Source organism: Protopterus annectens, chromosome 11.part0 (genome assembly GCF_019279795.1).
Source record: "Protopterus annectens isolate FY-2018-M chromosome 11.part0, PAN1.0, whole genome shotgun sequence".
In the NCBI taxonomy this organism is placed as follows: Eukaryota; Metazoa; Chordata; order Ceratodontiformes; family Protopteridae; genus Protopterus; species Protopterus annectens.
This window is the reverse complement of record NC_056745.1, coordinates 1,158,017,920-1,158,033,930: the sequence shown is the minus strand read 5'-3', so window position 1 is coordinate 1,158,033,930 and position 16,011 is coordinate 1,158,017,920. Positions and strand designations below refer to the sequence as shown.

The window sequence follows — 16,011 nt, the reverse complement described above, 5'->3', positions numbered from 1 at the left end:
CTAGTACTAGAAAATCTTATGCTGAAAAATGGAAAAGATTCTGTGCCTGGAACCAATCTCAAGGCATGAGCACAGCAGCGCCCATTTTACCTCAGATTTTACAATACTTAACTGAGATGCTTCACAAGGGCCTGTCTTTTTCCTCCATTTAAATCCATGCCTCAGCCATTTCAGCTCATTATAACACAGAACCTCCCCTCTTCTCTCATCCACTGCTCAAGCAGTTCCTCAGAGGGGCCAAAAATTTGAGACCACCCAGGAGAGCTCCAACCACAGCCTGGGACCTTAACTTTGTCTTGGAGACACTCACTCTACCTCCTTTTGAGCCAGCTGCTACTGTAGACTTAAAATTTCTTTCTTGGAAAACAGCTTTCCTTTTAGCAATCACTTCAGCTAGAAGGGTATCTGAATTACAGGTCCTTATGGCAGTGGAGCCTTTCATCATCTTTCATGCAGACAGGGTGTCCCTCAGAACCAGTCCATCCTTCATACCCAAGGTGGTATCCAGTGTGGCTCTTAATCAGTCCATTCATTTGCCAACCTTCTTTCCCAATCCACAGAATAAAGGGGAATGGATACTGCATTCCTTAGATGTGCACAGACAACTTAGATTCTACGTGGACAGGACTAAACCTCAAAGGAAATCTGAACAACTGCTGGTGGCATTTGCTGCAGGGGCAGAGGGGAAGGGTATTTCAAAGCAAACCATTTCTAAATTGATAAGCCATTGCATTCATTTCTGCTATAAGCACCATTGAAAACCTATCCCCCAGGGGATCAGACCTCACTCCACCAGGGCTGCATCTACCTCTACAGCCTTTCTCAGAGGCATCCCTACCAGGGACATCCTAGAAGCTGCTATTGTACATACTTTCACCAAGCATTATCATTTGCCAATTTTCTTTAAATCCAGAGCTGGCTTTGCCACTGCAGTCTTGCAGGGCCTTATAGCTGGCCCTAATGCTATCTAAATTCCTCCTCCTAACCATAGCTTTGGGAATCTACCCAAATGTAATGATTGCAACAGTGAAACACAAAGAATATAGTACGGTTGTGTACACTTACCATAAATGTAGATGTTCGGGTATATTCACTGTTGCAGTCCTGGTTACCCCCCCTCCAGCCCCTTAACCTCTTTTGGCTATACTTCTACTTTCCTTTACTATGCTTAAAAGCTTTTTTGGTTTATTTGCTTTTTTGTTGGAGGTATATCTTTGTGCTTTTATGTTTAATTGCTTCCCATTAGGGGGCACCTGACATCTGGGGCAAGAAAAACTGATGTAATGACGTCGGCTGCATATTTTATACCCCTGACGACCTGATGTCATGGAAGAAGGGACAGCAACCGATGCAGGACCCAAGACTTTGTTAATCAGGCCAACTGAGGGCAACCTGCAAGCAGATAACCCAAATGTAATGACTGCAACTGTGAATACACTCGAACATCTAAATTTATGGTAAGTGTACACAGCTGTAACTTTAGGTGATTTGTCTCAGTGAAATGAATGTCAGTGAAATGGGATTTCGGTAAATTGAAGAGCTGTACCTCCTCCCTTTGCACCCATTTCATGTATACTTTCTAGCAGTGACTCGTACATTTCTGTAGACTGACCTAGGCGTCTTTAAGCAACCATTGCAGTAGAAGTGGGTCCCTAACTACTGGCCTAATGATTTGGATTCAAGTAATTGCCCTGGGTACTTGAATATCTGGCTGGAGAGTGATGGGATTGAATGGTCAGTGCTAGCTCATCCAGTTCAGGGAAGAGTAATATTTAAGTCAAATGACAGGTAATGGACTGCTGAGACTCGGATATGAGCATCTTAGTTGTAATAGCATTTTGATCATAGTTACATGCTGTGTGAAATTTTGAATGCTGCACTCAGAATGATTAGTCTTTAAAATTCTTCCTACTTGTGATATGAATTTTCCTGTAATAAGTGTTGCGGTGTAGCTGAAAGTATATTGCATTTGCATGAGAAATTTCAACTGCTGCCTACACAAATTGCACGAGACTGTCTAACTATGTTTAACTTGATATGATTTGATTGTCTGCAGGCATCTTTACAGTTCAGTGTTAAGTACATTATCTGTTGCTAACTATAATTTACAACCTGGACTTGCATTCATATTTAGTTACTGTTTAGTTAGTTTTGTCTGTCTGTAATTACACATTCTATATTGAGTCCTAACCTATTCTAGTGTTTGTTGTTTTATTTATGCATTTGGACATTGTGTTGTCCTACTTTGTGATTTTTTGATAAGGCACAGTATAACTCAAATATTGATTTGGTTTGTTGAGCATAGAAAAAGACAGCATTCCAAGCACAGGTCTTCCAGTGAATGTCCATCACTCTGGCAGTGGGTTGGATACATTGAGACAGCGACTTAATGCTTAGCATGACAGGCATTGTATTGTGGTTGTTGGCTATCAAAGGTAGAAAGCTGAGGAATAGGTCATAAAAATCAATACTACAAGAATGGTGGACACACATTTCTCCGCTGTTTTCCATGCTACCAGAAAGATGAATGGTCAGCTGGGAGCTATGCAAAAAAAAAAATAATATTCTGACAAGTTTATTTTCATGTCCCATGGGTGGCCCAGACTTATTCATGCTATTGCCCCCTTTAATGCAGAGAGTGAATTACTCAACATGTTTTCCTCCTCCCTTTTTTTTAGTGGGGATTAACTAGGTGTTTCTGACATACTGTTTTTTTAGTTAATTGATGTTTATAGGTTCATATGGAAGTAAATCACGTAGGCACCTTAAACTGTTAAAAACAAAAACGCACAAATGGATTTCCCAAATCGAATTTCTTGGAAGTAAAATTTAGCTTCAGATAACCGCTTTCGTCCACTACAGTGAATAGACTTCTTCAGAATAAAAAAGCCAAGAACCAATTAATTTAAATACACGTCATTGCGACGCCCCTAAAGTCATTAATAAAGAAACCACAAACAGCAGATGACGTAAAATAATTCATAAACATAAATATCCAAAATACATAAAAATCAAATCTATGAATGTTTAAACACAAAAAAGCTCATTTGATAGCACACACAGATCTTAGTTTAAGAAAACTGGAAATAGATATGACCTCAATGAGGCCAGGTAAACTCCCAGCATTACATCTTAGCTGCCATTTGAGTTCTAAAAATTCCAAAAAGAAGTCTGTAGGACCACCCCTGGGATCCTGTTCAACACTGTCAACAACAATGAACTTAAAAAATGTGTGGAATGTTCCTTAATATGTTTAAATAAGGAATTGCGTTCATCCCTTTTGCCAATGTCATAAGTATGTTGATAAATTCTGTACCTTAACTGTTGATTAGTTTTGCCAATATAAAAACAAGAACAACATTGGCAAGATGCAATATATACAATACCCTTGCTGGCACAATTATATTTTTTCCAGGGTTTGCGCCCCAGTGTTTGCAAATGTCATAATGGCTTTTTGGGAAACTAACATTTTGTTCACATCAGAGTTCAAGAATTGTTGGTGTCTTTATAGATGGTTTATTGATGACATCATACTTTTTGACAGGACACAAGGGAGAGACTGAATCAATGTTTTGAGTTTACAAGTCACTCTACTGAGTTTTTAAGTTTCACCATGTAAATTGAAACTGACTTCCGCGGTGGTGCAGTGGTTGCATTGTTGCCTCACAGCAAGAGGTTCTCCCGTTTGATTCTCGGCTGGAGTGCGGGAAGTGCCTTCTGTGTGGAGCCTGCATGACCTCCCCGCATTTGGGTGGGCATTTGAAAGACATGCATAAATGGGTGTGACTTCGTTGAAGGTTGAATGGCGAGCTGGCACCTCGGCGTTCGTAAAAATCTACTGCCAATCATTAGCAGACCAGAGTTCCGCTGTGGTGGCCCCTAACCGGGAAAAGCCGAAAGACAACAACACCAACAACCATGTAAATTGAAACTGAGCGGGTCAACTTTTTGGATGTAAACATCAGCAAAAATAGGGAAAATCAATGTTTCACATCTACCCTGTTTAGAAAACAAACCCATTCAAACTCATACTTACATTTTTTGTAGCTGCCATCCTCTATATCAAAAGAAAGCTATTGTCAAAGGACAATGTGTAAGATTAGCTCGAATGGTGAGCCAAGAAGACCAATTTTTGGGTGAATGTCGTGTATTATAGGACATGTTCTCTAGGATGGGTTACCCCTCCAGTTTTCTTAGTGACATTTTTGAAGAGGTAAAAATTAAAAGGAGAAATGGAATTTACTCAGCCCTTGTTAGGTAACAGCCAAGTCCCAGATATTAATCCAACAGTTCCTTCCAGTGAAAGTAGAAACACAGGGTTCAATAAAGCAATGGTTGTTCCATTTAACATGCATTTCAGGGAAGTTAAATAGATAATTTTAAAATTTTGGGACATATTTAGATGTGACATGGAGGTATTCAATAAAGTGGGAGAGCATCCCACCATTGTTTATAAAAAAAAAATACATGTTTTAAAATGATGCTTGAGAGACCTTTGTCAATCTCTCCAGCTGGGAAGGTTTCTAAGAGTGGACAGTGTTCACAATGCAGCTATTTACTTGAAGGAATGGAATTTTTTCTTCAGGGTTATGGCTGCATCAAACCCTGGAAAAAATATAATTGTGCCAGCAAGGGTATTGTATATATTGCATTGTGCCAATGTTCTTGTTTTTATATCGGCAAAACTATTCGGCAGTTAAGGTACAGAATTTATCAACATACTTATGACATTGGCAAAAGGGATGAAGCAAAGCCTTATTTAAACATATTAAGGAACATTCCACACATTTTTTAAAGTTCATTGTTGTTGACAGTGTTGAACAGGATCCCAGGTGTGTCCCACAGACTTCTTTTTGGAATTTTTAGAACTCAAATGGCAGCCAAGATGTAATGCTGGGCATTTACCTGGCCTCACTGAGGTCATATCTATTTCCAGTTTTTTTGTGTTTAAACATTCATAGATTTGATTTTTAGGTATTTTGGATATTTATGTTTATGAATTATTTTACAACTGCTGTTTGTTTGTGGTTTCATTATTAATGATTTTAGGGGGTGTGGCAATGACTTATATTTAAACTCATTGGTTCTTGGCTTTTTTATTCTGAAGAAGTCTATTCACTGTAGTGGACGAAAGCGGTTATCTGAAGCTAAATTTTACTTCCAATAAATTCGATTTGGGAAATCTTTTGTGCTTTTTTGTTTTTCATATGCAAGTACAAGGCTAGCTGCCCTTGTGGGCCATTTTAAGCATAGCCAATTTTCCTTTTTGTGACTGAATTAACACCACATTTGGTGTTTAATTTGTCTTACCCATCCCATAGTAGATAACTGTGTACTACTCCTAGTGAGAATAAATGGGATTTGAAAAGAACCATACATGAAATAAAACATTTAGTGACTGCTTCTGTCTGTTAGTAGTGTAGGGGCCAGTCATGAGGTATATTTTTTATTACCCATCCATAAATCCAAGTTGCACTTCAATGTGGACAGGGATGAGTTTCATTTTACGTGGATGGAGAGTCTGTTCTAGGGCGTTGGTATACTTTGTGAGATATACCTGTCCCTCCAAACTGTTCTGTTGATACTGCAGAAGATGTCTCGATCCCTGGACTGAGTTTTTCTGATGCCATTTGATTTGCTAATTTGCAGTATATCTATCAGTACTGGGTCAGAGGATGCCTTCTATGCCAGGCACAGGTCACCTCATAGTAGCCTGTAGACTAGTGAGTGTAGTGAAAGGACTTTGAGTCTGCCCATGTATGCATATTGTTTAGGCCTTGTATCCTTTTAGTAAAACATGTCTGTGATCAGTCCAGTTGTTGAATGTGTCTGAACAGATACATGCCAAAGGGGACATTGTACTCAACAGTTGGCCTAATGAGGCTCAGTAAATGGCAGGCAATGACATCTCTAAATCGCTTTACAGTCAAAATGTCAAGTGGAGATGCTTGCAGATGGACAGTCAAAATACGGATGTTCAACTGTCTGTGTTCCGGAACACTCCTTGTTCGAAATTCGTATCAGCGAATGCTACTGTGCATTCGCTGGTATGAAGTCAACATACTGCACAGAGATCGCGGTACAGAGCGGTTTGGGATAGTCATCTCTTTCCTCACTGTAGTGCGATCTCAGAGTTGGAATATATATAGTAAGCAGGGGGTATGGAGGGTGTCGCCCCCCACAAGGGGGGGTGCGGGGGCTTGCCCCCCCTGCAAAACCATGATGTACAGTATAGAAGAATTTGTTTAAATTGCATTTTTTTAAGTATGTAAGTGCAACATTGTAGAAGTAGTTTCTGTTCATTCATAGTTTTTGTGACGTACCTCTTTGGGGGTGTGTCTACATGAGTTTTTTATTGGATAAATTAGGGGGAGTGTTGATACTAACATTTACTATTGGTAGTTTGTTATATAAATATTTTATCCTGTAATGCAAATATTGTCTGATGAAGTTCCTATTAACTTAAAATTGAAAAGAAAGCGCTTACGTTTTTTAAGGATTTTATTCAGCATTGTTTTGACCTGCAAGTTGTATCATTAAACATTTTTTAAGACAACACTATTCTTCATGGTTTGTGAAGTTGTTCCTGTGAGTTGTGGTTTATCTTGGTCTGACTTTGTTTTTTTGTCAGTATAGAAGTTTGATGCAAGTGTGCTCCTATATGAATGTCACGTGCTATGTTCGACAACCATGTTGAATCTGCTGAATTCGTTCAGCGGATTTGACATTGTGTCCAGTTGGATATTTTCAATTTCTTCCCTTTTTTGATGTTGTAACAAGAAAATGTTTTTCTGGTTGATATTTTGATAGTAAACCCTCTAAATCTAGATGCACTCCCCTTGTTTATAAACTTTGTAACATAGAAGGATTTTCTCACAACAGTGGACATATGTTGGTCAAATGTTAGGTCACTGTCCATATAAATTCTGAAATCCCAAACAATGGGATCAACTCTTAGCAGTGTATTGTCAATGTGATAGATCTCTGGAGTAGACATCTTCCCAGTGGATATGCTGGTAACTGGTGTCTTTGTGGTGACAGCTTCCACTGTTTTGATCTCCCGTGAGCCAGTTTGCAATCCAGTGGGTAATGTAGGGGGTTTATTCCCAGTTTTTGTAGCTTTTCTACTATGCCTGATTAGGGGATTGTGTCAAAAGCCTTGGCCAAATTGAGGCATGCAATTTGTACTGTTTTGCCTTCATCCATTTCTTTGGTGACGTTTTCAAGAAAAAAAATCCACCAGACTGAATAAGCATCACCTGCCCTTGATGAATCCAAACTGAGACAAGCCCAGTGTTTGGAAGCCCCTTATGTCCTGATTGATTAGTTCCATTATGTCTTTTCATGGCTTTTCAAATATGAAGCTGGTCAGACTTGAGTCTGCAATTACCTGGGTCTGTGGATGATCCTCCTTTATCCAAGGAAATGACTGCAGCTGTTCTCCATTCATTTGGTACAATTATTATTGTTTATTATTATTTAACAAAACCTCTATGGAGGCTGCGGTTAAGCAGTGTTGTTAAGGGATGGCTAAATCGTGCTTCATGCTATTTAAGATGAAACCAGGGATATTGTCAGGACCCACTGCAGTATTTTTAACTTTTGATAGCACTTGTAAGGACTTGGTGTTGTGTGATAGATGGAGGCAAATCCGATTTAGGTTTATCAAGTTTATCACATTTCATTTAGTCACTGTGGAGATTGATTCCTTTTATATCACCGCAGCTAGGAGAATCAGTAGTGTGTCCTCTAGGGTATGTATGGTTGTATGCAAAGATTTGCCATACTTTATTGCCTATTTTTGTTCCTCAGGTTTAGTCACATGATCACACTTTTTTGTGGCAGTAATCACTCTACTGATGACCATTAGTTAGTAATGGTGATGTTAAATATTCAACATATTCCACGTTGTAGTGCTCTGTGCCTGTCATTCTGGTATGGTGGTTTCCTGTACTTGATGGGCTTATTAAAAGAAACTGTATTAAAAGAAATGGTGTTACAGAGAATGAAACGCATGAAGAATGTTTTTCTAATTTGGTATATTAACTAAATCGCCTAAACAAAAATAGAACTAAAGAGTTGCATTTAGCAAAAAGACTTTATTCAGCACAATGACAAATGATGTGGGTCTGTCTAAATACATTAGAGCAGATGAAAAGAATTTGGGGAAAATAAGAAACAGAACGCTGATAAAATGTCTGTGTCATTATATTGCTTGGAAATGCTGCAATCATGATATAGTAAAATTGTAGGAGTCTTTCTATATAGAATCTTTAGTCATGTTATATTTTACTTACTAACTCACTAAACTCTTTCTAACACATTTCCACTGCAGCTCTCCTGCTTTTCATTTGTGGTAGCAACAAATGTGGAGTACACTGTGTGCCTGACACTGAAATTGGAATGCAAACCGAGTAATTCTCAAGAGCTTTTCTCAGGAGCATAATATTTTTTCCTAAGAGAGATTAGCATTACATTATTCGAGTCCTTTTTATTAAGCAGTTCTACTAAGAAGTGTAAAGATTTACTGTTTTCCCCACCAGGTGAAAGAAATTCCAGGAGTAAAAATATTCCAAGCAAATACCTCGCTTTACTTTGCCAATAGTGAACTTTATGTGAATGCATTAAGACAAAAGGTGAGTAGAGGGCATAGTCTGACTTTGTCAGTTTTCTGTATTGGAAAAATGCATTTTCTTTTGCAGACTTTTGTGCTTTGAATATATACTTTACTAATTTAAGGCTCTTAACTGTACACAATCTGTGCCTGCTGTGATTTGGGCATACAAGCTATTCAGAGTGAATAAAAATTTTAATTAATATTATTATTACAAAATAAGTAATAAATATATTGTTTTGCATAAACATTTTTAATGCATTCTTTTGGAGATTTGTTTTATAAACTGCAAAATTCGAAGCAGATAGTTTTAATCCAGCTCTGCTTTTGTTCTCTTGTTTTGATGCCTGATTTTTCTTCCCAAGACTGGAGTTGATCCCTGCGCCATACAGTCTGCAGAGAGAAAAGCACTGAAAAAGCATGCTAGAGAAGTGAAGCAGCAAACAAAGGACAAAAAACAAGCAGTTATAAACCTGGTTAGTACGGAAAAATGTTAAGTATTGCATATTTTACAATTATTAATTTGTTTTCTTTGTGCATTTATCCGTACTGTGTTTGCATGCAGGGTTGCTCTGCTGCTTTTCTTTGGTTTCCTTTTTATGGTACAGGCATGATCTTTTCTTATTACCCTCATGAGGCACTATCTTCCATATCCAGCACAAGTGACAGTAATTACCTTAGAATATTATCACATGGAGTCTCATCTGGGCAGCTGGAAGCTAAATTAGAAAAGTCCATTTTGCATTCCTTCTCAAACCATATTCTGAGGTGCTGCACATGAGCAGGGTATACTGACTTTGCTATCCTTGCACCTACACCACTTCATCCCATGTGAGATTAGTATACAGGTGACACCCTTTATGGTAATCATTGCAGCACCAAGTACTGAGGCCCCCTTTACACTTGCACTGAAGACATACTTTTAGAGTGCTGTGTTCTTCTCACCTTCAAAATGTACCCTCTGGTTTATTTTATTTTCTCTGGGTTAGGGTCACGTGTGTCTTGTGTGTTTACTGATGGGTAGATGTGGTTTGAAATTCTAACCTCACTGTTCCTGTTCCAAAAGGTATAAATAGGTAAAATGTAGCCTTCATGGTTATAACCTCTTTAGCATAGATGCCAACCTATCTGTGCAGCTAATAAGCAGTGCTGATGTATTCGGTCTGTAGGTAGTATCTCGGTTTACACTTAACCCACACAGTGGTGTATGTATATTTTAAGGAATGTAATTTCTTTATTAGAAACCAAACTGTTTAGTTGAATTAATCACACTCCCTTGTAATTAAAAACATAAGTAAAACAGACACAGAAGCAAAACTATAATGCAGTCAGTCAACATTACAGTCCTGTTTTTGGGCATGATACACAGCACCATGTGGCATGCCCTCATTACTGCCAGCTAGCCTCCAACAGCAGTCTGCTGTGGTTATGTGCAGAAGAGGGTTGTGGAAGGGGCACTTATTGCAGAAAACAAGTTTTTGTTTTTTAATTTTTTTCTTTGACTCTTGGTTGGGGTGACTCTATGTCTGTAGGCGCTTCACTTTTTTTTTTTATCACTGCTACCACGTAGCCGGAGGAGCTGCCTGCTATTTTTATGTTTAGAAGAAGATTGCAGTGGGGCTTTGAAGACAGCGGTCTTTTATTTTTTAAATGTGATTTGACTTGAAGTTATTTGGTGTGGGATCAAGGGGAAGAATCTTTGTGTAAGCAACCATAGTTCGTCGGACACTGAAAGATCATAACACTGGTGGATAATTTCAATACACAACATGGGGCACAATGTCTTTTTTTGTAGTCACAGTCAAACTACACCATATCAAAAAGTCTTTCTTCTGCGGAGGTGTTGTCTGTGTGAAAGTAAGTGACCAGTACTGCACCTGATCCTGTTTAAACTTACATGGATCTGGATTGTCAAGGTATCTGTGGTTGTCCTGACATGGGGGCAGTTGGTATTTGAAAGCAGTTGACCAGTGCTATCACATTTCTACAGTTAACTAAATGTATTTTTTTCTGTAGTATTCTGCCCCATGCCTGCTGCCGACTGTTGAGTCCTGCTATTGAAGTTAATTTCATTTGTTCCCCTGCACAGAGTATCAGATAACAGGGTGACCGTTATCCAAAGACGACTGTTATTGTGGCAACCATGAGAGATACTTTGTTCTCTCACAGACATCAAAGAGCATTTAAAACTTCTCTCTCTCTCTCCCTTTGGTGGTGATGTGAGCACTTACAACACCATAATGACTGCCTCTGCCCCCTGTGTCTTGCTTGTGCATGGTCTTCACATGCAGCCAGCAACCCCCACCCTGATGAGCATTCCCATCCTTCCCTGCCAGTATTATCAAATGCCTAAGCCTGTACTTAAATTCTGGTCACCATAGTCATAGTTGAGGCTCTGTACCTGTACACCACTAGTGCAAGCTTGCAGTTAAACAGTTGTTAATCTGGATTGTCTGTCTGTGGGTGAGTGGGTGGGTTAGTGTGTATTGATATCTATATATATCTATGTAGATGTATATAATTTGATATATATGTAATTGTGTTTGCGGGGTGTTTAGTCCTAGGTTAATATGTTTGTGCTGGAGAGTAGGTTGAGAGACCATGTCAAAAGCCTTGGATAAATCAAAGAAGAGAGCAGACTGTATGTTTCCATCATTCCCATTTGTGTTTACTGTATTCATGAAATTAAGTAAAGAGGTAAAGGTACTGTGGTTGAGACTAAAGCCATGCTGAGCTGAAGAGATGATGTTATTTTGTGTGAGGTAACGTAAGAGAAGAGACTGGATGCATTTTTCAAGTATTTTTGATAGAAGGAGAGAGGATGGCAGTGGGCCTGTAGTTGGAGAGTTCAGCTGAATGCCCTCATTTGTAGAGGTGAAGAATGCAGCTTTTTTCCAGAGGATAGGGATACATGCTTCACTGATGGAGCGATTTATTAGAATTGAGATTGGGTAATCTATTGCTTCTGCAACCATTTTAAGTTATTCACCAAGTAGGTTGTCAGGGGCTAAGGCAGTGGGTTTCAATTTAAGTAATAGTTTTTATATGTAAGTAGTGGAGACTTGTTGGAAGGAGAAGTTATGAAGAGGAATGGTTGGTGGTGCCGATGTTTGTTTATTTATTTTACATTTGTTGACCGGGCTAGTCCAACTGGATACATGTCCATTTTCAGTAGAGGCCCGGGGAGATAAGCTATACATTAAGCTAATAAAACAGGACAGCAAAAACTCAAAACATATTTCAATACATTATTCATGAAGATTTTCATCAAAGAACTTAATTTTACAGAAAGTGAGTACAGAGTTTAACACAACAATACAGTAGTATTTACATGGTAAAAGGTATGACATTCAACATAAAGTATGTTAGGAAAGAAGGTATAGATTGAACTGAAGTATTCAGGTTGTCTTAAAAATATAACTCTAAAAAACAAGAGAGTTTGTATAAATACACTTAAACAAATATTACACTCATAGTACAAAGATAGTTGGTCTATATACAGGTGTAATACCTTTGCTCACAGCAGAATGAATGTACAAAGAACATTGGGCATAGCCATTGTGTTTTTAGGAAGATTTTTAGTTGCTTTTTGAAGAGTGGTAATGATGACAGAGATGTAAGTATGCTGGGAAGCCTGTTCCAAATCTTCCCCACAGAATTTGAGAAAAGAGAATCACCTGCTTTGTTGTGGGATTTCTGGATGGTAACCAGTAGTTTATTTGCTGAGCGAAGAGTAGCAAGATTTATGTAGGGGGAGATGAGGCTACTTGAGAATAGGAGTATTACTAGGATGGTACAGCATCTTATGGGCGATGGTGAGTTGTTGAAATTCTAGCTGGTTTTGCAGTTCTAGTCATCCTAGATGTTTGAGATTTAGACAATGGTGACTTCTAAATGGGGAGCCAGTAGGAAATCTGGCAATATTGTTATAAGAAGTAGTTAGCTTATTAAGGTTGCTTTTGGAAAGATTAGTATAAATGGGGGAGGCATAGAGGAGAGTAGAGATCAGGTGGGTATGGGGCAATGGTCGTTTTGGCTTCAGGGGTGAGGAAAGTTTTTATCCTATACAAGGAACCAAGTTTTCTGTTTACTGTTTTAATAGTAGAGTTGATATGTGAGTCAAAGTTAAGGTTGTGGTCAATTGTTAGACCTAAAGAGTTTGGTAGTTGGGTCAGGAGTTATGATTGTAAAATTGTTGGATGTAATAGTGAAATTTATTGGGGAGGATTTAAGAGTTGGAGTAAATAGCAATAGTTTTTTTTTTTGGCATTTAGTACTTTTGCTGCAGTTTGAATGTATTCAGCTGGTAGGAGATCAGCTGAGGGGAGTACATGGTTTAAGTTTATGAAGTAGAGTATAGATGAGGGATGTAGGAACTGGTTTTAAGTGAAAGGTAGAGGGTATGCTTGCTAGGGAGGATGAGAGGATAGAAGTAACAGGAGAAAAGGTGTTTGCTAGAGAATGGACAGTTTCAGCAAAAAAGGTATTAAAAGCATCAGCAATCTGGTTTGGAAGTGTTAAGAGAGAGACCTGATGGGGTTGGTGTTTTGGAGTGGCCTGGGTGTAAAAGTCTATTTATGCCTGACCAGAAGGTTTGTGGTTGTTGTTGGTGCTTTTGCTGGAGTTTAAAATAATAGTTTTTTTTATCAAGAAGTATTGATTTTTTTGGTAGCATTTCTTAGCTGTTTAAAGTATTGACGCTCAATTGGGTCTTTAGTGTTTCTCCACTTGGACCAGATTTTATTTCTTATTAGGATCTGTTGCCTAGTCTCTTTAGTGAGCCATGGGGCTGCTTTACTTCTAGCTCTTATAGAGCGTAAGGGGTTCATGGAATTCCAGGATTTGTAAGAATTTGGAGTTAAAATGGGATACTGCTTCCTCAAGAGGGAGTTGTTTTAAGGGTGACCAGTCACAGGCTTGAAGCTCTGCCTGGAAGTTTGTTGGATTGAATTATTTTTTGTTCCAGGTGGTTTTAAATGTAGTTTGGTTCGGGATAAAGGTTTTTTGTCTATGTATATATATATATATATATATATATATATATATATATATATATATATATATATATATATATATATATAGGTAAGTGAGTGGTCACTAATATCAGGAAGGATACCTACTTTGTAAGAGAGAAGATGGCTGTTAGTTAAGATCCAGTCTAAGGTACTTTCTTTGCTACTGGGTTTATGGATTCTGGTAGGGGTGGTAATTATTTGGGAAAAGCCATAAAGGTTTATATGAGTTGTGGGTTTGTGCGAGGTACAGGTGTTCCAGTCTATATTAAAGTCACTGAGTACAATGGTTTCCTGTGGGAAGGTTGTAGAAAGCCAGCAGAGAATACTTTCTAGGATGCTGATGTTATTGCCTGGAGGTAGGTAGGAGCATATTTTATATATATATATATATATATATATATATATATAAATGTATATATATATGTATATATATATATATATATATATATATATATATATATATATATATATATATTAGCATTGACCTGGAGCTTGAAGGTAAGGATTCCAACATTGTTATCTAGAGGTGGTTGTACTCCTAGTGAAGTAACCTGCAACTGAGATTTGTATAGAATTGCTACCCCACCACCCTTTTTGGTTGTTCGGTCTAATCTCAAGATGATATAACCAGGAGGAATTATTTCATTGTCCTTTGTTACTGGTTTGAGCCAGGTTTCTGTTAAGCATAAGATATCAAATGAGTGTGTATCTAGTAGAGCGTGTAGTTGGCTAACTTTATTGTTTACGCTCCTTATATTGAGATGGGCTATGAGTAGAGAATTTGGGGTTTTAATGGGAGTGCAGGGGGAGGATGGATGAGGTAGGAGGAGGAGGTTTATAGGGGTGTTGCTGTTTGGTCCTGGGTTGGGATGAATGTCACTATGAAGGAGAGATTGTTTTTGAGGACTATATGAAAGCTTCAGTAGTTTACAGCAATTATTTTGTGATTTCCTATATTGGAGGTAAGTAAAATGGACTACTCTATGATATTTTGGCAAGAGATAGGTTGACGTAGATGTTATGTTTGAATAGCTTTGGAAGGCTAGCTGACTTAATAGCAATGTTTGTTTTAGGGGTTGGTGATATGTGATATACTGTAGATTTTCATAAAAGGTAAGGATATAGGGTATAGAAAGAATAGATAGTGTTGCAAGTGAGAGAAATAGATTTATAAATCTGGGTTTGTGAGGTAAGGGCATGGTGAGGGAGAGTATAGAATATAGTCAGAAGTTAGGGGGTAGGTAGAGAGAGAGTCAGGAGTAAAGGAATATTTAAGGGGTAGTTAGTTTTAGAATGGGAGTGGGTGTGTAGGTATTTGACTTGTAGTGAGTACTTGACAGCTATTGGATAGCAAGGAAGGGGGTGTGGCTCTGGAAGTATAAATGTAGGACCACTGGGGGTGGGTGGGAATTGGTGGTAGGGTAGGGGTGCGGAGTGAGCCCACAGGGTGAACTGAGTGGGTTAGAGCAGGTAAAGGAAGATTCTACAGAGACAATGTTCTTCATGTTTCACTGTTGCAGTCATCACCTGTGGGTTAATCCCTGCTGGGGTAGCCCTCGGCTGCCCCGAATACCAGAGTCAGTGTTTTTCCTGCGTCGGCTGCTTTCGCTTGCTGCCTGACTTCAAGTCGTCAGTGCTATAAAGGAAGGCAGTCGACTCCATTACATCAGTCTTTCTTGTCGTAGAGCCATAGCAGAAGCAGTTTGCAAGTGCGCCGGTAGGTCGCTACCGGAGTTTAAATTACAGCTGAAAACGTCTACAGCTAAGTACCCCATTGGGAATCCTTTTTTCTTGCACTAACAAATGTCTGAAAAAGTTAACAATTGTCTCGCCTGTGGAAAGCAAATACCACACCGAGACGTCCATTCATACTGCATCACTTGTTTAGGCCCAGACCACGACGTCCCCTGTTGCCAGTTCTGTGCCCTCTTTAACGTGAGAACCATTCGTCGTAGAGCTCTTTTTGTAGCCAGGTATTTTCGTCTTCCGTCTTCACATTCTGAAATGGCATCTGTCAGCCAACAGTTTATACACATTCTGAAAAAATGTAAGGATAAAGATAGAGACAAAACACACAAGGCTAAACCTTCCGATGACTCTACCGCTAAGCAGGTTGTCTGTTCACCGGAATTCAGTGAGGTGCCTTCACAGCCCCTGATGCCTGATTTAATACCTTCACAGGCCTCTACTGAGACCCTTTCTGAGTCTAGTATGCCACAAAAATCTTCTTCATCTTCCGAGCCTTTGGTTGCCTCTGCCTTGGTAAGGTCCGGAGCTGTGACACAGGCACCGGCTTCTGAGGAGGTTTTTTCACACTACCGAATCTAGACAAAAAACTTCGTCTTCTCCTCCAACTACCATTTCTGTCAGACCAATGGATAC

The 16,011-nt window shown here is 38.9% G+C and overlaps 1 protein-coding gene across 1 annotated transcript in view; it reads left to right on the top strand.

The window, feature by feature from the left end:
- The window catches only part of SLC26A5 (solute carrier family 26 member 5), a 1,021,139-nt gene that overhangs the window by 812,313 nt on the left and 192,815 nt on the right, over positions 1–16,011 (top strand). The window contains exons 17-18 of the mRNA XM_044088519.1: positions 8,544–8,636; positions 8,980–9,090. Coding sequence (XP_043944454.1) covers positions 8,544–8,636; positions 8,980–9,090 — 204 coding nt within the window. The remainder of the gene's footprint in view (positions 1–8,543; positions 8,637–8,979; positions 9,091–16,011) is intronic.